The 24533-nt window shown below is 30.6% G+C and overlaps 2 protein-coding genes across 2 annotated transcripts; both read right to left on the minus strand.

Annotated features, from left to right (window-relative positions):
- Positions 1-256: 256 nt before the first annotated feature.
- On the minus strand, positions 257-995 carry LOC124929562 (conserved oligomeric Golgi complex subunit 8-like). The gene is made up of 2 exons (XM_047469957.1): positions 811-995; positions 257-733 (listed from the first exon to the last, which is right to left on the minus strand). The coding sequence occupies exons 1-2, from the start codon at positions 979-981 to the stop codon at positions 422-424; spliced, it is 483 nt and encodes a 160-aa protein (XP_047325913.1). The 5' UTR covers positions 982-995; the 3' UTR covers positions 257-421.
- A 9442-nt stretch (positions 996-10437) lies between these two features.
- LOC124930584 (aspartic proteinase CDR1-like) lies at positions 10438-17052 on the minus strand. The gene is made up of 3 exons (XM_047470916.1): positions 16793-17052; positions 16042-16226; positions 10438-11285 (listed from the first exon to the last, which is right to left on the minus strand). Exons 1-3 carry the CDS (start codon positions 17050-17052, stop codon positions 10438-10440), a joined length of 1293 nt encoding a protein of 430 aa, XP_047326872.1.
- Between the last annotated feature and the right edge of the window lie 7481 nt (positions 17053-24533).

Raw genomic sequence — 24533 nt, forward strand, 5'->3', positions numbered from 1 at the left:
ACAAGTTTAACCAAACAATATAAATGGCTAACTATTTAATCTAAATCAAATTTCAAAATTAATATTTTCAGTGTAGGTCTTCATTACATTCAAAACCTTTTATGTGGTGCAACCTCCATAAGAAATATTTTTATGGAAGATTCACCCAATTGTTAATATTAATTGGTGTAATAATTTTATTGTTTTTGATTAAACTTGAGTATTTGACCTTAGAGATAGTGCTGTTTTCTAAATAAAAAATTAAAAAACACATATATTCAATATCAAATATTAACACTTAATTTTCCAATTTTATAATCCATCAACTCTATTGCTGTTTGGCAGGTAAGATCACAACTCATAGTGTAATACAATAATCATGTAAACTAAAAATTGCAATTCCATAAACTTCAAAACAATAAACAAACAAAACTCAACATCATCAAGAATCAAAAGTCTTTTCCTCTGTTTGAACCACTTCACCACCATCTCCCTTGTCATCATCCACATTTGGAGCTTCCTTCGTTTCCACATTAACAACTCCATTTTCTACAGGAGTCGAGCCACCATTTTCTAGTGCAACACCAGAAGAACTTCGTCTTTCCAATTTAACCGCCTTTGGCAAGTCTCTAGATGATGAAGAAATCGACAGGAGTCTATCAATTCCTCCAAACGTGCTTCTCATATCTGCAAGAAGAGCTGCACCTCCCGGATAGCATCGACCAAAACATATTGAACAATGTGGACACACAACCTAATGAAAAGAAAACGGTAATAATGATAACTGATTTTTTATAGTTGAAAACCACGAATGATTTATATATATTATACCTCGAGGAATGCTCGACAGAGAGCGTGGAAAAGTATGGACTCGTTTTCTTTGAGCATTCTAGTTGCACTGTATCTTAGTAAGTAATCGGAGACAGCCTGTAGTCCAGCTGCTAATTCTTGGGCGAGAACATGTTTTAGGCTTAGAGGAGCACAAGGCCGTAACTCATTCATGGCCGCATATACACCTATAATAGAAGCATAGGAGATTAACAATGTTAAAACATTTTACTATCTGAGTAAAAATCTACATTTTTTATGTTGGTAGAAAATCATGATCTAGAAAATATTATTTTACAGAACGAAAAATATCAGTTACAAATAAGCTTGATAATTTTCAAACCATAATTTTGTACGAGTTTGATAAAATTATGGATCAAAGCATAAATGCTTTTTCGAAATAAAAATCCATTCAATCAAAACCACTTTTATGATATGGATCGTGATATGGAAAAATCTACACATGATCTAGAAAATAGTTTGTATCGTCATCTAGAAAATAACTTTTATACTAAATGAGGCAAAAAATCATGCTATAATCGTTCATGGTTTAGAAAACAATCTTTTACCCAAAAAATTACTTTCAATTTTAACTTTGACGTTTATCAATAAAATCTTGACTGTGACAAAATACTTGTTTCCTAATAAGCTCAATATCAATATATTGGATCAAATCGAAACCATAATTTTGTACAGATTGGATAAAATTATAGATCAAAGCATAAATACATTTTTTAAATAAAAATCTATTCAATCAAAACCATTTTTATTTTTTTTAAAACTGGATTCGGTTAATCTTTACAACTTGAATACCTAAAGGAAACAACGGTATCAATTCTCAAGTAGAAAACATTTAATGAAGGAACAAAGAAAGAATCGGACATACCATTAACAAAAACTGCTAGGGGTTGATGCTCCATTAAACTTGCTGGTGCAGTGACATCTTCCTGATTATCTTCACCCAGACTACTGGCTGGAAAACTAACTGGTAATGGAACCCAGCGATGTCAATCAAAGGCTAACTGTTTTTAAGAGTATAAAAGATCAGTATCAAAACAGATTTAAACTGTTTGCTTCCATAGCAAAATAAAATATTCAATCATTTGATGATAACTCCTTCATGATAATTTAAAGGTAACATATATATGCTTCAGGGTTTTAATTCAAATTTCTATTACTTGTAGATACCTGAAAATTTTCAACAGCTACTCCCATATTCCTTCTGAACAAGTTCAAAACTGCCCTGCATTATCGGCCAAAACCAATGCTTATCATTGAATTCATCAAAATCAAATTATACTGGCACATATGAGAACATGTTTTAATTATGTTTGTATCTGGATCCAAATCAGAAACAGCAAATAACCAAGTGGTTATTTACAAATAACCTCGTTTAATGCAGGTTATAGAAAATCTTATTTGGAGAAAGACTTCAGAAGTATAAATAAATAATTTGTTTATTTTTAAATAGAGGGTATTTTGGTTATGATTTGAATAATGTAATTGATGAGTAGATTATTGATTGGATATTGGTAGGGGTGTTCATCGGTTCGTTTTTTGGGTTCTTCGAATTTTCGGTTCGGGTTCTTTGAATTTTTATTTTTTTTAAGCAAATTCGAAAACCGAACCGATTTGAATAAATTCAAATTTGGTTTATTCGAATTCGGTGAATTCGAATTCGGTTCGAATTCGGTCGGATATTCGGTTTAGACCAAATAAAGAACATCCCATACTTATAATTTTTTTTAAAAGAGTTAACAAAATAAATAAGTTGTTGAAGAGATCTTATCTACTTAAATTATAAAAAAATATAAATCATGCAAACTTAGCTTAGTGATTAACGCCAATATATATTCCACAATTGAACGACGAAAGTAAAACAGTGTCGAGGACAACAATATATGGAGATTTAGTAAGAGGCCATGATAATTTAATATATAATATGTAATAAGTTATATAATAAAAATGAATTCGGTTTTCGGTTTGGTTTTCGAGTTGAAACCTAAACTCGAAAACCAAACCGAAAACCGTATTTGAATTCGAATCGGTTTAAAATTCGATTCGAAAACCGAAAATATAATTCGAATTCGGTTTATTCGAATTCGGTGAATTCGAATTCGGTCGGATATTCGGTTCAGACCAAATATTGAACACCCCTAGATATTGGGCTATTTAGAAATAATCTCAAATAACCCACATCAAACAAGCCTAAGTTTAGTTTTTTTTTTACATACATACACAAAAATAAAAAATAAAAAATGTTCCAAATGGAGATACTATTATACTTACTCTTCAAATCATATTATTTGGAAAACAACATGATGAGCTTTGAACTGCAAACCCTTCACTACCTTTTTTGAAAAATTCACAAACTCTTTAGTGAAGGATCTCATAAACCCAGACTGTGTTGTTATAGATGATCCATCACAATCATTATCTGTCGAAATTGATTGTGGGGACATATGTAATCCTATCCCACTTGTAAAGAGAGCAAGTTCAGACTTAATATAATTCACATGGGATGATTCCTCTAGAGTAGAACTGAATGGCTGAGGAATTTTAAAGTCTTCATTCTCGTGGGTATGCCTGCAGCAGAATGTCTAAATGGTGCATCATTTGAATAACAAACTATTATGGAATTTGTAATAAAGAATGCACAGATATCTGGAGATTTATTATGTTGATTTGTTGGCACACCAATGGATCCCAAATTCATATTATCAGTGGAGAAATAACAACTCAAATTATATTCATGAACTGACCTGTTTTTCTTTAGATTAATCAGTTGGCTGGTAGACGTGTCAAAAATAAAAAGGCCGAAATGATGTAGGAGTGCTTTCTTGAGTTCCATCCATGTCAATGCCATCGACTGGTTCCTTGTTTGTAAAAACGCAACATACCAGATTATAGTGTTTCCCACAAAATGGATCAAGGCGATATTCACCTTAGAAGCGTCGGTGGTGCAACCAACTTTGAAATATTGTTCAGCCGAAATCATCCACCCTTCGACTTTCACTCCATCAAACTTCGGAAACTCCGTTTCCGTCATTCTCGTTGCGGAAACATATTGTCTATTTCTAAGTGGTTGCTCGTGAGTAACCATTATCTTTAAAGGGCAAAATGTAATTCCTAGGCAATGATACGTTTTTAGAAGAAGATGAGAAGAGAAATTGTTTCACCCAACGATGAATATCAGTAAGGATTGAAGAAGATGGGGAAAAAGATGAGCAATTACTCGTCATTAAGAAATTCATTGTGATGTAAGGAGGTCACTGATTAGGTCAATGACTACTAAGATAGGCCAGAGTTTAAGAAAGAAATAAGTTCAAGGTGAGAAAATCCAGAGAAACATTAAAACATAAAAGACAATAAAAAGAAAAGGAAAACAAATGATATCGCCACGTGGCTCCATAGTCTCCTTTGGATCCTTTGAAGTTACAGTTCGTATCAGGAAACTCATATGGATCTGGAGAATCTCACATCTGGAGCCTCTAACTGTAACAAGTCTGGGCGAGAAAAGTACACACTAAAATCTATTACAATACTGGAAGAACGGGTCAGGAAATCAAGGAGGGTGCCTCTCTGGTTGCAATCAAGAACCTCTCCAATTCCAAGTTTAAACCGGATGCAGGTATGTCTTCAAACCCAAATCGAGCGTGAGTTTCCATTTAGAAACAGGGTGGTATCTATCTACCCAAATCCATATGCACCTAAAAACGGCCATCAAAAGTATAATTTCTCTTCCGGCTAGAGGCGTTGTCTGATTGGGCTATGAGATATCTACAAACTGTACAAGTTTTATTGTAAGCGGATGGTTGTTGAATCTTCAGTGGGAGGAGGTGTTTGAAGGTTGCTCAATTTACGGTTTATCCCAACCATCAACACCTTTCATACCAAACTTATCTGGATGTATATCGAAACATTCATTATTGGTTTCTTAGCTAGCTAGATCTAAATCTGAAATGTTTCCAAATGAATAAATATGTTTTTTTTCTTCTTATAACCATGGTTGTTCGGTAGAACCGTTTTGTTGTTTAAAGTGGATTCAGGCCAATTTATTTTGTTGATAAGTATAATTTTGCTGATAGACAAGGTAATTCTACACAGGTATGATTATTCGGGTCGGGTTATGGGCAGTCATTTGGAAAGGTATATAGTCAAGATGCATGGTGTCTCTTTATTTATGGTGCCCTTTTGTTCATGAGAATAATATACATGTGTATAATATTTTATTCTATTCCAGACAGACGAACATAATACCTATGCTGACATAGAAGTTGTGTATAAGTGTCGTGAGGAGAACTTTGGTGCTAAACAAGAAGAGGTGATCCTCTATTTTTAGAATTGGTTGACAGTCTGAAAATGATTTTGTAATTGAACATTCATGGTTAATAATGTATGGAATGTGTATGTTTGACTAATATTTTTGATGATTATATATGCTAATTTTCAATTGGATTATTTATGATTTATTAAACAGAGAATGAATTAGAAAAAGAAAAATACAATAATTATTAGATATATTTGGTCAATTTAAATAATATCACTAATTATTTGGCTTAATTTTATGACCAAAAAAAATGAAAAATAATTGCAATATATATTGTAAAGTAAATGTTAATTTTAACAATTTAATAAATATTGTAATATATGTGCTAGAGTAAAATATTAATTTTAGTTCTAATTTATTTTCAACAATTTAATAGAGATTACAAGATATATTACAAAATACAATAAGACTAGACATATAAAATAATATATATATTACGAATAATGTTTTTAGAATATAAAGACCCAAAATGTTGGAACAAAGATCGCTAAAATGTAGTTACAAAAAAATTGTCAATGAAGTTGCAATTAGAGTGGTAAAAATTGCAATTTCATAATACCAACCGAATTCTACAAAATTGCAAAATTAGTGACAAATATATATAATGTTTCTATAGAAGTTGAAAAATGATTTTTTTTTAATAAGACAATTGCAATCATAATTGGAGTATTATCAATAATATAATTTCACATGTGACATTATGAAAAGAATTGCAAATTAATTACATGAATATAATACAAATGATAATGTTGTAATACCGTGCCCACTAGTATCAATTGTTGAATAAAATTGTTAGGTGTAAAAAAATGCTGGATTCCTTAATTTTCTTAGTTACAAACAAAAAGAAGGTCAATGACCTATTTATAAGTTACAATCGATCATTGTATATCCTACTACCAAAAACTTCTAGGTTGTTATTGTGCTTGTGTTGATATTCAACTAGAATATATTAAAAGATTTGCACTAGTTTATAGAACAAATGAAAGTTGAATATTAAAAAAACATATAAAAACATTTGTGACTGATATATTATTATAAATAAGAGATCAAAACTAGATCTTTATCATAATACATTTTAAAAACGAAGGCAGTAACACTTTTTCTCATCCACACTTGGATGATAGATACATGTGCATCTTAGTTTATGGTTTGGTATGTCAGGAGGAATGAAGCTAATTAAGTCACTCTTGAAATACATCTTACAATTCTTTTCACAACCAGTTACCGAGAATGATGGAAGCGAGGACGAACATTTTTTTATTGAACAATCTACTTCGTATGCTTGTCCTGAGCTTTCCTTTGTCATCATCAACAATCCTGTCATTAATTATCAAATAAACACATTTGTTTTAAAGTTATAAAAAATAATATATAATAATGTTGACAATTTAATTTTAAAATGGTAATTACAAGTATATTTAAGAGCCTAATTTATATTTTAAGACAAACAAATATAATTTATGTCATCTAATATGATTAGTTATATTAAAATATGTTTGTTTTGTGTATAATCTTAGGGACAGCCCCGAAGATTGAGCAGCTCGATACCCAAATTTTGTTTTTAATCTTCGATTATTCGAATAAAACAAAAAAAATGGAGAAAAAATATAAAAGATAAGAAAATTTTATGTATAAATGTTTTATTTTTATATATATAAATATGGTCATTCCTAAGAAGTTAGGAGTTAGACATGCCCTAATTCGTTGGGAACATTGATCTTACTCCTGAGTGTCCTCTGCATATATAATCTCATAATAATATGATGGAGAACAATAATAAAAAACAAATTTATATTAAATGAAAACATAAAAAAAAAATATTTAATATAACACTTATATAATTAAACTAGTTTTTTTATTATCAATGAAATGAAATACAATACATTACCTGCAATAATAACAAATAAAATGATGAAAGATGAGATGTTTGATTTTGCCATACTTATTTCTCTTAGTTAGGTTTCAAAGACTGGGTTTTTGAAAAATATAGGCAAACTAAAATCTCATTTATACAAGTTATAAACATTTTTATTTATTGGTTTGATTTTATAAATATTTGATTCTAATAATCTTGATTACTAATAACTAATAACTAATGAAAGTAATATTTTAATCATGTAAAGCTTCAAAACTATAATATTTAAAAAAAAGCTCCACAATTTAATGCAAAAGAAAAGTAACGCCCTTCCAAAAGTATATATATATATATATATATATATATATAAAATCATTTAATAGATTTTCTAAATATTTTTTTCACTCCTAGATTTATTGTCTATTGCTTTTATAAATAGAATAATATTTCTTTTTTTTTTTTTTAAAAAAGTATATGTACATAAATGAAATTAATCTTTCCTTTCAATAGTCTCTTAAAATTATTCTCATTATTTTTATATATTTCTCACTATTTTGATCGATCATTTGTGTAAATAATAAATTATTATTTGACAAAAATAATTTACTGCCCCCAACTCAAAATATATTTTTTTTTAGAGATTTTTTTGTAAATTGTTTGATTAGTTTGTTTAATTTGTTTTATTTCATAATTCATTGTTACAAAACTCAAACAATTTCGTTTGTGGAGTGACTTAATAAATTATAAAATTGTTGAATTTCTTATTTAAATTTTTAATTTTAAAAATATAATTAATAGTATTTAACCTTTGAATCCTCTTTAATTTTTTATTTTGTAAATAATAAATTTATAGATTTATAAAGTCTCATTTAAATTAATAAAAAATTAACTTTTTATCCAAAATAAAATATATCCATATATCTTACTCGATTAATAGTTTTTTTTAACAAAATAAAAATAAACTTTTTCTGTATATATTTAAGAGTTTTATCTTAAAAAAAAAATCACATCTTTATAAGTAAAATATTTTATATAATTAAAAAACACGAATAAAAACAAAGTTCTCACTAGTGAAAAATGGGGTTTCACCGAAAGATTTTTTCGACAAATTTATATATTTGTCAGTATAAGTGCCGAAAGGGAGAAACATATCGCAAATGAGGAAAAAAACCGACAGTGGCCGCAAATCTTTCGGTATTTAGATACAATACCGAAAGATATAGTATATATCTTTCGGCTTTAATCTATTCCAAAATATTTTCAGAAAAATGGCTAAGTATAGAATTTTCTTTAAGGTATATACTGAAAGATATTGTATATATCTTTTGGCTTTGATCTATTCCAAAACATTTTTAAAAAAACGGCTAAGTATAGGATTTTCTTTAAAGTATATACCGAAAGATATAGTATATATCTTTCGGCTTTGATCTATTCCAAAATATTTTCAGAAAAAACGGCTAAGTATAGGATTTTCTTCAAGGAATATACCGAAAGATATATACTATATCTTTCGGCTTTGATCATTCTCAAAAAAAAATTCAGAAAAACGATTAAGTATAGGATTTTCTTTAAGGTATATACCGAAAGATATATACTATATATTTCGGCTTTGATCATTTTCAAAAAAAATCATAAAACGGCTAAGTGCATGGTTTTTTTTGGTTTTAAAGGCCAAAACTGAAAGATGTATATATCTTTCGAGTTTTCTATAGAATACCGAAAGATTTAGGGTAATCTTTCGGCTTTATCTATCCTTCACAAGTTTCTTATGTGATTGAGTTAAGTTACAAGTATAGGTTGTTTTGTTTGATTATATATATATAATGTATACAAACTTTGTGTTTGATCATTATATACTTAGAATGAGTGATTATGTTTTATATTTGTATGTGTAGGAATTTGTGTTTAAATTATATGTATAGAATTGTGTTTAAGTTTGAAGGATAAAATATAATAATGGTTAAATCAAGTGAAGGTAGTAAGTTGTAAAAGTTCAAATACTGAAAGATTTAGGGTAAATCTTTCGCTTTTGAATGGTAAAACCGAAAGATTCATATAAATCTTTCGGGTTTGCTTAATTTCCAGCACTTGGTTTTTTCTTGGGTTTTAAAGGCCAAAACCGAAAGATTTGGGTGTATCTTTCGGTTTTTCTATAGAATGCCGAAAGATTTGTCATATATCTTTCGGCTTCGGCCATCCTCTACAAATTTCTTGCTCCTTATCCAATTGGTGTTTTGGTTTCTAAGTACATGAATCTTGTTTAATTGTACATGTATATCAATTGTGATTCAATATTTCAAATGTATGGTGATTTTATATTTCAGAATCCATTTGAGAATAGAGATATGCCTAAAGATACGTTTAGAGAGGTCGGGATTGCACAAGCCAAACAAATATGGGATAGATGGCGCTCCGATTTGAGTCGTGATTACTTCCGGATTCATAACGGAGATGAGGCGGTCGTGCTTGCGAATCCACCACCTTGTTATGATCCAGCAGATTGGGAGTTCCTCTACAGACACTACTTCTTCACCGAGAATTTCAAGGTACGTATAATTTCATAATTGAAATATGTACTAACGACACTAGTTTTAACTTTTTTTTTATTATAAATGCAGAAAAAAAGCTCTATCGATATTGACAACAGAAAACAAGTGAAGTTTCTGCACCATACAGGCAGTAAAACATTTTCGCGCGTAGAAGAAGAATTGGTAGGTACATTATTTAATTATACTTATTATAAATAATTTAATTAATTTACTGATGAACACTAACTAAATTATTTGTACAGACGGTTGAACTCGGACGTCCACCAACTATCATAGATGTTCAGAAAGACTCAAACTCCGAGACCGACCAAAAACAACCCGATCCCGACGTTGAACCCATTAGCACAAGAGAAGATCGTAAATTAATAAATAAGTTTAATTGAAAATAAAATAAAACATTAAATTCCATGAGTAACACTAAAATAAAATAAATCATTACATTATTTATCATAAATTAATAAAATAATTAAACAAAGCAAAAGTTGGTTATATAGATAAAGAATCAACACAAAGAAACAACTCCTCTCTCATTTGGAGGACTTTCTGGTCGGAGCTCCGGTTAACAGGTCCTCTGGGGTCTGGCCCGGTCCGAATGATGGATATTGCTCTATGCAATTTTTATTGTTTGTAATACTTTTTAAAATAATATACTTTTCTTTGGAAAACTTAACACAGTTAACTTTATTTGATCTGGGTTTGAGTGATAAATAATTAATTTGGAGTAAATATTTGTAAATGAATGATGTTATATGGGAGAGAGGGCAAATGAAATCATGACTCAATTAATAAGAGTTGCATAATTAATTAAAGAGCTTTGTTCTCTTCATAATATTCAACTTTTCATATCCTAATTTATTCATTACATTTAATTAAATATATTAAAAGGCATGCATTGTCTATTCCTTCGAGCAATCAGTTGGCTTGAAGGAAATGACACCGTTTTCAAGATCATAACCGATCAAGAAATCCATCTGCAATAGGTTCCCGTATATGTTATAAATGTCGTCAGTTGGCAAGAAACCGAGGCATCCAACATTTCCATACATGTAGAATGTTGTTGTCCAAGGATATGTCAATTCAGCCCCACCTGCGAAATGGATTGTGATGGTTGGAGCAGTAAAGTCTTTGTTAACAATGTAACAGAGGCTCAAGTACTTTTTTGGATGTGGAACTGGGTCGGCCATAATAACGCTCTTCATGATGTCCTCTAACTTTTGGTACACAATCCGGGGAAGAAAAGTCATTGTGGTGCCCGAGTCAATTACGATGTTACCTTTTTCATCAATTTGGCCTGATTTCGATGCTCCCTTGAAGAAAATTCTTCTTGATTTTTCTCCGTCGACACTAATCGATTCCAATGTTAGGAAATAGAAGGTTTCAACTACCAACAGCCTGGTGGAGACCACGCCGGGTCCAGCCACGACAGCTTTCGAACCGAAGCTGATTTTACTACTCGCTCCTGTTGTGTGATCAGACAACAAACAGTACGAGAACATTCCAGCTATAGACTTTCTGAGTTGGTCCACTAGCGAAATGGACCTACCTCCTAGGCCGACAATGCCAGCAGTGTCGGGAAGGTACACGCCTTGGCTTTCGTGGGAGCAACCGTATAGCAAATTGGGGATTGATGTACCTCCCAAGGTATACGTATCGATAGCCAGAACTCCGTCGGTTGTGGACTCGTCATAGTCATAGGATATATGGTACTTACAAGTTTCGGTGGTCCTTGAACAGTATCCAGAAGCTTGACACAATTTTGATGTGCATGATGTTGAGTTATGGAGCCTACACTTATAATAAACTCTACATTGTTAATTAGAGTTTATTGGGTTTATCTTTTTTTTGGTTTTGGGCTTGGGCCTGACCAAAGTTATTTAGGTTTATTACCTGAATGTTTACCCTATAAATATGTAATTATTAAGGGTTTACATTGTGTAGACAGAATTCTAGAGAGATAAAGTGTGAGGCAAAAACTTTGTATTCCTTCTTCTTCTTCATAGTAAATCTGGTGGTGGCTGAAGTGGATGTAGCTCAATTTGAGTGAACCACTATAAATCTGTGTGTTCTTGTGTTCTTCTTTCTTGTGTTTTTACAGATTGTTTTCAAGCTAGTAGGATTTGGGAGATACAAATCCTAACAACTGGTATCAGAGCAGCTGGTTTAGATCTGAGCATTGAAAATGATGGCAAGTGAGAACAGTATAGGACATGGGATTGGAAGATTTGATGGGACAGATTATGCCTTCTAGAGAATGCAGATTGAAGATTATCTCTATGGAAAGAAGCTTCATGTTCCTTTGAGTGAGAAACCAGAGAAGATGGATGAAGCTGAATGAAAACTCCTTGATAGACAGGTTTTGGGAGTTGTCCGATTGACGCTAGCCAAGACAGTTGCTCAAAATGTAGCAAAGGAGAAGACCACCATGGGTTTGATGAAAGCTCTTTCTGATATGTATGAGAAACCATCTGCTAACAACAAGGTACACTTAATGAAAAGACTCTTTTACTTAAGAATGGTTGATGGTACTTCTGTCACTACTCATTTGAATGAATTCAATACAATTGTGAATCAATTGCTATCTGTTGAGATTGATTTTGGGGATGAAGTTAGTGCCCTGATTTTGTTAGCATCTCTACCAAATAGCTGGGAACCTATGAGGGCAGCAATTAGTAATTCAGTTGGAAATGCTAAACTGAAATTTGTTGAAGTTAGAGATCGTATTCTTGCTGAAGAGGTTCGTAAAATTGATTCTGGTGAAATATTCAAAGGTTCTGCTCTGAATGTGGAAAACAGGGGCAGAGGTAATGATAGAAATTTCAACCGAAGTAAGAGCAGATCTATGTCAAGGAGCAGGAGGAGTCAGTCCAAGTTTGGGAGGACATTTGAGTGCTGGAATTGTGGTAAACAGGGTCATCTGAAGAGGAACTGCAAAGCACCGAAGAAAAACGGTGATGATAAAAATGATACAGCCAACGTTGTTACAGAATCTGTCACTAATGCGTTACTTCTGTCTGTTGATAGCCCGATAGATTCATGGGTTTTGGACTCAGGAGCGTCTTTCCACACCACTGCTCACAAATAATTAATGGAGAATTATGTGGCTGGAAACTGTGGGAAAGTTTATCTCGCAGATGGTGAGCCACTGGATATTGTTGGCATTAGTGACATCAAATTGAAGATGGCAAATGGTTCTGTTTGGAAGATTAATAAGGTGAGACACATTCCAGGTTTAATGCGCAATTTGATCTCTGTTACACAACTTGATGAAGAAGGTCACAATTTCAGTTGTGGAAATGGTGCATGGAAGGTGACTAAAGGAGCAATTGTTGTTGCTCGAGGTCACAAAACTGGAACGTTATACACGACTTCAACTTGCAGAGAAACAGTTGCTGCTGTAATTGATTACTCGAAGAACAGTGAGCTATGGCATTGCAGGTTGGGCCATATGAGCGAAAAAGGGATGAAAATTCTTTTGAAGAATGGACAGATTCCAGAACTGAAGTCTGTTGAACATCAGTTATGTGAAAATTGCATTCTTGGAAAACAAAAACGGGTGAGTTTCTTAAAAACTGGGAAGGAGCTCAAGAAAGAAAGACTAGAGTTGGTACACAGTGATGTGTGGGGACCTGCACCTGTTTCTTCTATTGGCGGATCATACTACTATGTGACTTTTATAGATGATTCAACAAGAAAAGTATGGGTTTACTTTATGAAGCACAAGTCTGAAGTATTTGCTATTTTCAAGAAGTGGAAGGCTTTGGTTGAAAATGAAACAAATCAGAAAGTTAAGTGCTTGAGATCCGACAACGGAGGTGAATATATCAATTCAGATTTCAAAGAGTATTGTGCTGAGAATGGGATCAGTATGGTGAAGACTGTTCCCCGAACGCCTCAAGAGAATGGAGTAGCTGAAAGAATGAATCGAACATTGAACGAGCGTGCTAGAAGCATGAGATTGCATGCAGGGCTGCCTAAAACCTTCTGGGCAGAAGCTATTAATACTGTTGCCTATTTGATAAACAGGGGACCCTCTGTTCCTCTTGAATTTAGAATTCCTGAAGAAGCTTGGAGCAATAAAAAGGTAAACCTTTCTTATTTGAAAGTGTTTGGATGTTTATCATATGTTCATATTAATGAATGTGATAGGAGAAAACTTCATCCAAAGTCTAATAAATGTTTTTTCATTGGTTATGGTGATATCGAGTTTGGTTATCGTTTCTGGAATAATCAAAATCGGAAGATCATTCGTAGCAGAAATGTTATCTTCAATGAACAGGTTCTCTACAAAGATTGTGTTGGGAAGACATCAGGTGGTGATTCCAAGTTGGAAAAGACTGGTACAGTCGATTTGAGAGAATTTTCAGCTGAATATATACTGGTTGTCGAAGAAGAACAATGTGTTGTTGAAGATGAAATCGTTGAGAACGTGGCCCCAGAGGTAAATCAGCAAACACCAGTTATACAGTTGAAAAGATCATCAAGGAATCGAAAACCAATTGAGAGGTGGTCTCCATCTCTAAACTATATCTTGTTGACAGATAGAGGTGAACCTGAATGCTATGAGGAAGCAATACAATCTGATGAATCGGTTAAGTGGGAGTCTGCGATGAAAGATGAGATGGACTCTTTGATGTTGAATCAGACTTGGGAGCTCACTGAGCTACCAAAGGGAAAGAAAGCACTTCACAACAAATGGATCTTCAGGATTAAAGAAGAACATGATAAAACCATGAGGTACAAGGCAAGGTTGGTTGTGAACAGAAAGAAGGTATTGACTACAATGAAATCTTCTCTCCAGTAGTTAAATTGATGACAATTAGAACTATTTTGAGTTTGGTTGTGAAAGAAGACCTTCATCTTCAACAAATGGATGTCAAAACTGCTTTTCTTCATGGTGATCTAGATGAAGAAATTTATATGCGACAACCAGAAGAATTTGAAATCAAAGGAAAAGATGAGCTTGTGTGTAAGCTTCAGAAGAGTCTGTATGGTTTGAAACAGGCTCCAAGGCAATGGTACAAGAAGTTTGATAGCTTCATGAAAAGTAACAATTTTTTGAGGTGTGAAGCTGATCATTGCTGCTATATCAAGAGGTTTGATAAATCGTACATTATTCTTCTTCTTTACGTTGATGACATGTTGATTGATGGAGCAAGCTTGTATGAGATTAACAAGCTTAAGAAAGAGTTGTCTGAAAAGTTTGCAATGAAAGATTTGGGTGCTGCAAAACAAATCCTTGGGATGAGAATTTTCAGGGATGAAGAAGTTCTCAAGCTTTCACAAGAAGAATATGTGAAGAAAGTTCTTAGCATGTTCAACTTGTATGATGCAAAACCAGTTACTACCCCCTTAGCTAGTCACTTCAGACTATCTAAAGATCAGTCGCCTTTAACAGAGGAGGAGAAAAATTACATGGCAACTGTTCCTTATGCCTCTGCCATTGGTTGTATTATGTATGCGATGGTTTGCACAAGACCAGACATAGCACATGCAGTGGGAGTTGTTAGCAGATTCATGAGCAATCCGGGTAGACAACATTGGGAAGCAGTAAAGTGGATACTACGATACTTAAGAGGAAGTACGGGTCTTGCTTTGTGTTTTCGAAAGTCTAATATGGACTGGAAGGATATGTTGATGCTGACAATGGTGGTGATGTTGATAGTAGGAAGAGCACAACAGGGTACATTTATACTCTGGGAGGTACTACAATCAGTTGGGTTTCAAAATTGCAGAAGATTGTTGCTCTTTCTAGTTGTGAGGCAGAGTATGTTGCTGTGACAGAAGCTGTTAAGGAGATGATGTGGTTACAACCTTTTTTGCGAGAATTGGGTCAAGACTACGAGGGAAGTGTGTTGCGATGCGACAGTCAGAGTGCCATTCATTTGGCAAAGAATCCTGTTTATCATGGCAGGACGAAGCATATACAGGTTCGTTATCATTTCATCCGGTCAGCTTTAGAAGATGAAGTATTAGCTTTTGAGAAGATTCCCGGGAGTGAGAATCCAGCTGATATGTTGACGAAAGTTGTGACAAATGAGAAACTGAAGTTGTGTGCAACTTTAGTTGGTCTTCTTCGTTAAGAAACCGAATGGAAAGCCACTACCGATCGAGAGATGATGAAGTTAGTCTCCAAGTGGGAGATTGTTGAGTTATGGAGCCTACACTTATAATAAACTCTACATTGTTAATTAGAGTTTATTGGGTTTATCTTTTTTTTGTTTTGGGCTTGGGCCTGACCAAAATTATTTAGGTTTATTACATGAATGTTTACCCTATAAATATGTAATTATTAAGGGTTTACATTGTGTAGACAGAAATCTAGAGAGATAAAGTGTGAGGTAAAAACTCTGTATTCATTTTTCTTCTTCATAGTAAATCTGGTGGTGGCTGAAGTGGATGTAGCTCAATTTGAGTGAACCACTATAAATCTGTGTGTTCTTGTGTTCTTCTTTCTTGTGTTTTTACAGATTGTTTTCAAGCTGGTAGGATTTGGGAGATACAAATCCTAACACATGAGAGTAGTTTAAAGGTCGAAGAATTCTCGGAATTGAAAATCGGTTGATCTTGCTTGAAACAGTCGTCGCACGGAAGGCACTGGGTCCAAGTGATGTCGCTTCCGGTGTCTGCGATCGCTAGTTGCTTGAATGGCGGTGTTCCGACATTAGGGGTGAGCATTGGGTGGTTTAATCCGAAATCCAATCCAATCCGAATTTCTAAATACTAATTTGGATTGGATATTTCGGATTGGACTGAGATCGGATCGGATTGAGATCGGATTGAATTAAATCGGATTGGATTAGGATTATCCAAATTATCCAAACTATCTAAATAAAAATAAAAAATTTAATTAATTTTCTTTAAATTAAATTTAATCTCAATATAATATATATTTTATTTATCATCACTTAACAACGATATTTATTTTTATTTTATTATTAGTATTATTATTTTTATTGTTTTTTTCAGATTCAAATTTAATAATAATAAAAAATTCGATTTTTTTTAAAAAATTTAAAAAAAAAAAAATTTAAAAAAATTGTTGACTAATTTCAAGCTGATATATATAAATATTTTTTAGTTTGGATTATCCAAACCATTTTCAATCCAATCCGTATCCGATCCGTATTAATTAGTAAAATGGTTTGGATTACGGATTGAATAAACTTAGTTTGGATTTAATATGGATCGGACAAAATGGATTGATTTTACCCATTTGTTCACCCCTATCCGACATAAAACTTCATCAGGTACTCGCCCGTACTAGGCAAGATCGTCGCGTTTATATGAGCTGTTGGCCGTTTGAAATGAGACAGGCGTGTCAATGACCGGCGGATGGCTCCGTCCAAGCGTTCGGTCTGATTCATAGACGGGTCGTAAAACGGTGACGCCGGTGAATCTCGATGGATCAGTATGGTACTGAAACCCATCAATGCGGAGTACGCGGAACAGACGTTGGTGAAGATGTAAAACACGAAGAATGAGACATTGGTGAAAGAAAAGCTGGTAGCCATGTAATTGAGAGGAGAGATATTCAAGTTAAAAGGTATATCCTTGTAGGGAGAAATATCAGCGTGTATACATATATAGACTCTAAATTTATCAACTTTTTCAAATAATATTTTTTTCTAATACTCAAATCAATTCTCCATTAAATAATTAATTTCCTCTTCATGTCAAACCAATTAATTAATTAATTTATGCATATGCTTTGCTTATATACATTCTATTCTCCCAACTTGGGCAACTGCCTAATTCAGTGTCATGTTGGATGCAAAATTCTTCATTCTAACATGATGGGTTCTGAGATAGGACTAACTAATGGAAAGTAGAAAAAAAAAAATCTTTAAGATATTTTGTATTTCTAATTAATTAAGCAAAATTTAATTGATATAATATTTTAACATTAAATTATTTATTTTTTTGTTGACTGTGCATAGAGATCGACTATAATATGCTTGGTTCAAATTTATTCATATTTTTAATTTCATTTTATGAAAGAAAACAATTTTTTTTAAGAAAACAATTAATATATGGGCAATTCATAATATATTATTTTGTCTGTTGTGAAACTATAATGACTGTGTCTTTGTGATAACGAGTTCAAGTTTCTAGCAACCTCCTAACCATACAAAAATAAGTTACCTTGTTAGGGTTGTTGGAAAAATGAATGAAATAGGCTTGGTCTAAATTTCAGTGTCAATTTCCTAAACAAGAATCTTATTTGTTTTTTTTTTTCAAATTTGTATCAATATAATAAGTAAACTAAATTTAATTAAACCTTTAAATAAATTATATTGGATAAACCAAAATATAAAATTATCTTATTGGGAAGCTGGGGTCGGGTGCAACTAAATGACTTATAAAAAAAGAGACTTAGCTTAGGTTTGATCATATAGGTGAGTTATGTGGTTGGAAAGAAACAATTTTTTTTTTGAGATTATTATAAATTTTTTAATAATGGTTATTTATAAATAAAAATATGTTAAGTTAATGTGTCATTCACTTGCTTAGATTTTTCTATTTTGTTTGTTATACTTTTATTGTTGTGTGTTTCAAAATTTTTAATAAAATATTCATGATAAAAAAAATTGAAAATAAAAAAGTCTGCAATATACACATATTGAGTGATCATGTAATAGTAAAAATAACTTAATTATTGTTTTTGGTTGAGGAGTTAATATATTGGGTTATAACTTATAAGGATTTGTGAAAAACATAGTGTTGATTTTCTTAATTAACTTAAATCATCATAGTTTTTACCAAATGTTATTTTGTTATTTCTTTTTTATTACATTAATGTAAATAATGGCCTTTTTAATAACATTATTTTAACCATAATTTTAAAAATAGAAAATGATAAGAAGCCAAACAAATAAACTTTTATATCTTTATCAGTCACTTTAAAATTATTAAAGTAAAAAGTAAAAATTATTTTATTTCATGTAGTTATATAAAAATGTGATTAAACTTATGTAAGAAGAAATTGTTATTTTAAAATAAAACAATATTTGCTTGCATGTTTTTTTAGCTAAATGTTTTTTTTGGGTTGGAGTACTTATTTTTATATTCCCCTTAAAATAGATTATTTCCATAAATATAATAAAAAATAGTATGGTAGGTATTTAATCATATTCACCTTTAAATAGATCATTTCAATAAATATGGCTAACATTTTGATATATAGAAATTTTTGTCACAATTTCAATTATGTAAGTTGTCATTCATATTCACCAATAAAGAGTTCATTTCAATAAATATGGCTAAAAATATATATGAGAAGTACTCGTCAATATCTAAAATGTTGACTATTCTTTTTATTTTTTAAAAGAAATAATTTTCTGTTTTTAACTCAATAGTAAAATAGTTTCAAAACTTACTTTTCTCAAATTTTGTAAAATTTGATGAGGAACCATATGATAGACTTGACTAAAAAAATGTTTTGTTTTTGATATATTTTTCGAACCTCAATTGATACTTTTGAAACAAAACTTAAATTTGATGATAATTCCAAAGTTATTTGGACGATTCAAGTAGGGAATTTGGTAGGATCTTTTTACTAATATCCAGTCCTAATTAAAGAGGAAAAATTCATTTGTTGTTATCAATTATTCAATTTATAGTACAAAAGGAAAAAATAAAAGCTAAAAGATACTATCTATAAAATATTTATTCATAGTTAAAATAATAAAATTTAAAAATATTATTATTATTTAAAAAAAAAACGTGATAAAAAGAAGGCAAAAGTCAATAAATTCAAACTTGTAAGAATATCATAAAAGCCTGGTTGATTGTGAATTACGAAATTAACAACAAAAAAGAAAAAATTGAACACAAAAACTACAAGACTGCTGTAACACCCAAATATTGACTTTTCGAAAAAATGAGTCATAAGTAGATACTTTATAACTCATCATTTTGTCGAATCTTATAAAAAATGATGATGAACCAAATGAAATAAAACTAAAGTTTAGTTTAACGAAATTAGACTAGCTTTAAAAGATTAGATCAATTCATCCGAGAATCTTACTCGTTTTTTTCGCGGGAAATAGGAAAGCAAAAAATTTTCTTTTGAAAACACATTTAAAATATTTTGATTTGACCCGGATTAAACTTGGGAAAGGACCTCCACACTTTTTCCCTAGCTCGTGTCCCTCCGAAAGAGAGCCTCAAATATAATATAAACTTTTAGTCCTTTAAAAAAATGATTTTTACACTATTTAATAAATGATTTTTACACTATTTAATAAATTATTTTAAATCCTGAACCTAAGCATGTGTTTACAAGTTATTATATTCATATCATATAACTAAAATTCATAATATTATATTTTTAATTACAATAGATGTCAAAAGGGTAAACGCATAATTATACCTATTAGAAAAGGCTAAATCTGAAAATATACCTGAAAATTTAACACAAATTCAAAGTTAGTTTTCAAATAAAGCAAAAAAGACTTGAGGTAAATGTTAGTTTTTCAAATAAAGCCAAAACGACTAGGTAAACAATTTTTGTGTTTATAATGGAAAATGTTTATTTTTTATTTTTTTTAGTTAAGGTTTATGTGGAAAAAAAAAGTCAAACAAATGAAATCAAACATAACCTAAGGAAAGTATTTTCATGTTTTTACTGGAAAATGTATTTATTTATTTATTTATTTTTTAGGATAGGGTTTAAGTGAAGGAAATAAAAAAGCAAAAATAATGGAATCAAGTAGGACCTTAAGGTCTTGACCGAGTCCAGGTCAGATAGCTCGGCCGCGGGTGCAACTCGGGGTCAGTCGCATCGGGCGTAGTATAGCAGGTCCAGGTTCGGTCATGGCCTCATTCGAGAAACAAGCCATGCAGGCATTCTCTCGTTTAGAATACAGGCCACAGGTTGGGCTCTCAGTCGTGGCTCTTATTTCTCGGTAAAAAACAGGTCACGACCTTTGGTATACAACCAGGCCAAACTTTCGGTTGTGGCTCTTCTTTCTCGGTTAGAAACCATCCTTTTGTGTGATTTTCTTACTTATCATTTTGTCATTGAGTTAACTTGGATAATGTTAAATATTTTAAAGATAAATGAGGATTGAATATCCGATATCTTGTTGCCTCTTCTATTAAATATTGTATTAGGTTTACATTGGAGTCAGATAAATTGGCAGGGTTGTTTCACTAAAATATTTAATTTATTTATAATTCTTAAAATTAATAAATTCATTAGGTTAGCTAGACAAGAGTCGGTGCAGAATATAGATTTTTAATTCAATTCACATGAAAAACATTTTAAGTTTTAAGTGAATTTCATTACTAATGTTATTTTTTTATATTAAAAATAAATGTTAACAACACATCAATTAATGATGCTAATATTATCTTCTATATTAAGTACATTTGTTTGGGGACTCCAATAAGTTTATTTCTTAAATTAAGATTTTGATCTCAACTTTTGTACTAAAAAATATATATTAAAATAATAGGCATTTGTTAGTATGACCACAATATTTCTGCTTGTTTACATATTCGTTTTTGTACTGAATATATCTATATATGTATGTGTGTGTGTGTGATGCCAGCTCTTATTATTAAGTTTTATCTAATAAAACCAAGGCTTTTAATATATTATTTATTTAATTACACCAATTTCTACTTCAATTTATAATTATAAGCACTTCTAGTAATAAAGAAAATAATTGACAGAAAATAATAAAATAGGCTTGGTCTACATTTCAGTGTCAATTTCCTAAACAAGAATCTGATTTGTTTTTTTTTTAATTTGTATCAATATATATAATAAGTATCTAAATTTTATTCAACCTTTAAATAAATTATATAAAATTATCTTATTGGGAAGCTGGGTCGGGTGCAACTAAATGACTGATAAAAGAAGAGACTTAGAAACAATTTGATCATATGGTGAGTTATAATGTAATTGGAAAGAAACATTTTTTTTGAGATTATTATACATTTTTTAATAATGGTTATTTATAAATAAAAAAGATGTTAAGTTAATGTGTCAGTCACTTGCTTAAAATTTTCTTATAGAAAAATATTTTGTTTGTTATACTTTTACTGTGGTGTGTTTCAAAATTTTTAATAAAATATTGATAAAAAAAATTGAAAATAAAAAGTCTGCAATATGTGTACATATTGAGTGATCATGTAATAGTAGAAAGAACTTAATTATTATTTTTGGTTGAGAGGAGCTATTGGGTTATAACTTTAAGGATTTGTTAAAAAAGTTAGTGTTGATTTTCTTAATTGATGCAAGTTATTTAAAAACAAAATAAAAAATTGTAACAAATTATGCTGATATTATTATAAGATTAAACTTGTGTCGACCTTAATTAATTAATTAATTAATTAATTATAAATGCATGCAGTAACATTTGTTGCCATCCAAAGTTGGACGATAGATGCATGTGCACTTTTCGATAAAGAGGGATTTATTAGGAGGAATGAAACTTATATAGTCCTGTTTGAAAAAGGATTTGCAGAAATCTTCACAACCACTTGCCGATTGTGCTGGAATTGAAGACCTGCACTCTTTTGAACAATCTATTTCATACACCTGTCCTGAACCCTTCTTTGTCATAATCAACAATCCTGTCATTATTAATATTTCATATTTAATTTAATTAGATATAATTCATGTCTCGTTTATAATATTATATATAGTATATGAGCTTGATTGTTGGGTTATTTTTATAAAAAATAAAATATATTACCTTTCATAACAACAAGTAAAACCATGAAAAATTAGATATTTGATTTTGCCATAGTACTAATTATTCTACTTTGACAAAACTTTCACAATATAAACTTAAAATTTATCCTCTCAATTATATATTGAAATTGTGAAGATGGTAACTAGACAACCAAAAATCTAATTTATACAAGCTAGCTAGCTATTAAACATTTTCATTTATTATCTTAATTTGATTTTACAAATATATCTTAGAAACATATACAAATGGAAAAGAATATCATATATACCCATAATAGCAAGTAAAACTCTATATAAAGTCCTAAATTAGATTTTTTTTAATTATTATTCATCTTATTTGTGTTTAAAATAAGTGGTGGGATTGTGAAAAATATAGGCAAGCAAAAATCTCATTTATACACTATAAAAGTTTTTGCATTTATTGCAAGATTTTTAAAACATTTCATTCTCTCCCTAATATAATATATAATATTTTTCTTTCACATAAACCTTAACATTTTTATTTTATTTTAATAATCTTGATTACTAATAACTAATGAAAGTAATATTTTAACCATTTAAAGCATCAAAAGCATAATATCTCAAAAATCTCCACAATTTAATGGAAAAAAAAGTTACGCCCTTACAAAACTGTACAGATAGAAATTATATATATATATAAACTGTACAGATAGAAATTATATATATATATATATATATATATATATATATATATATATATATATATATATATATATATATATATATATATATATATATATATATATAAATCATTTAATAGATTTTCTATATAAAAAAAAACACTCCTTAAATTCTATAAACCTTTAGCCATTTTTTAAAATATGATTACACTTTATTTAATAAATTATTTTAAATCTTGGACTAAGCATGTGTTTACAAGTTATTATAATCCTATCATACAACTAGACTAATATTATATTTTTAATTTCGATATATGGATAAACACATAATTATACTTATCAGTGAAGGCTTAATATGAAAGGTACCTAAAAATATACAAATTTAAAGTTAGTTTTCAAATAAAGACAAAAAAAAACTTAAGAAAAACAATTTTTGTGTTTATATGGGAAATTTTTTATTTTTTTAGTTAAGGTTTATGTGAAAGAAAAAGCAAAACAATAAAATCAAACAGAACCTAATGAAAGTATTTTCGTGTTTTATTGGATATATATATATATATATATATATATATATATATATATATATATATATTTAAGTTAGGGTTTAAGTGAAGAAAATAAAAATAAAAACAAAAATAATGGAATCAAACAGGGCCTTAAAGCCTTGAACGAATCCAGGTCAGATGGCTCGGTGGTAGCGGGCGTATACGGGCAGGTCCAGGTTCGATCGCGGCCTCAGTCTAGAAATAAAGGTTGGGCTCTCGGTTGTGACTTTATTTCTCGGTTAGAAACCATACCATAGTAAAAAATAAGTAGGCTAAGGCCGAAAACCAGTCAGGTTCTCGACCGTGGCTCTTATTTCTCGGTCATAATCTAGGCCACAACATTCAACAGGTGACAACCAGAAAAGAAATTATCGAGATTCATTAAATCCTCATTCTTATTCTTCCACGCCTTAGCGTACATTCTCACAGCCCTAAAAAAACCCTAGCAGCCTACCCAACACTCATTTTAAATTTTCTAAGCAAGAATACCAAGATTTTCTCCTTGGTTTCATTGTTCAAGTTTTTGCATATAAAATCTCCTCCTAAATCTCTATAAAGAATCCTAGATTCATTTTTTTTTGTTTCGCATTTTCAATTTCAATAAAGTCTACTTTGCATTATTTTCGAATTCTTGGATTGTATGATTGTAAAACTTATAAATTAATTGAAGATTAACCAAATTAAACTAATTTAAAAGCTTTCAATTTTTACACAATTTTGTGATTCAACCTAAGTCAAAAAGCTCAAATTGATTAAAAATATTTAATTTAATAAATTTATATCTTGGGCACTTTCCCTAGGATAAGGGCTCAAAAATAGGTGTAATATTGTATATTAATTAAATAAGGTGTTTATGGCCTCTAAAAACGCCATTTGATTTGAAAAAAAAAAGTTAAAGTAACTTCTAGGGTAATCTTCGATCTCCATGATTAATTGATATTGTGGAGGTCAATTTTGTTGTAATTTCAATTTTGGTCTATTTTAGTTTACCGTGTTCTTGGTTTAGGTTATCCAATTAGTATTTACATAGTTTTTGACTGATGACTGGAATCTCTAGTGTGGCTTCTGACCGAATAAACGACTAAGGATCATCCATGGTC

This window comes from Impatiens glandulifera, chromosome 3 (assembly GCF_907164915.1).
Source record: "Impatiens glandulifera chromosome 3, dImpGla2.1, whole genome shotgun sequence".
Taxonomy (NCBI): Eukaryota; Viridiplantae; Streptophyta; class Magnoliopsida; order Ericales; family Balsaminaceae; genus Impatiens; species Impatiens glandulifera.

Coding starts and splice junctions, on each gene's coding strand:
- LOC124930584 (XM_047470916.1), bottom strand. CDS start 17,052: ATGGCTACCAGCTTTTCTTTCACCAATGTCTCATTCTTCGTGTTTTAC. Junction 16,227..16,792: donor ATCTTGCCTAGTACGGGCGA/GTACCTGATGAA, acceptor GGATTTCGGATT/AAACCACCCAATGCTCACCC. Junction 11,286..16,041: donor ACTCTCATGTGTTAGGATTT/GTATCTCCCAAA, acceptor AATTGTGTCAAG/CTTCTGGATACTGTTCAAGG.
- LOC124929562 (XM_047469957.1), bottom strand. CDS start 981: ATGAATGAGTTACGGCCTTGTGCTCCTCTAAGCCTAAAACATGTTCTC. Junction 734..810: donor TCTGTCGAGCATTCCTCGAG/GTATAATATATA, acceptor TCTTTTCATTAG/GTTGTGTGTCCACATTGTTC.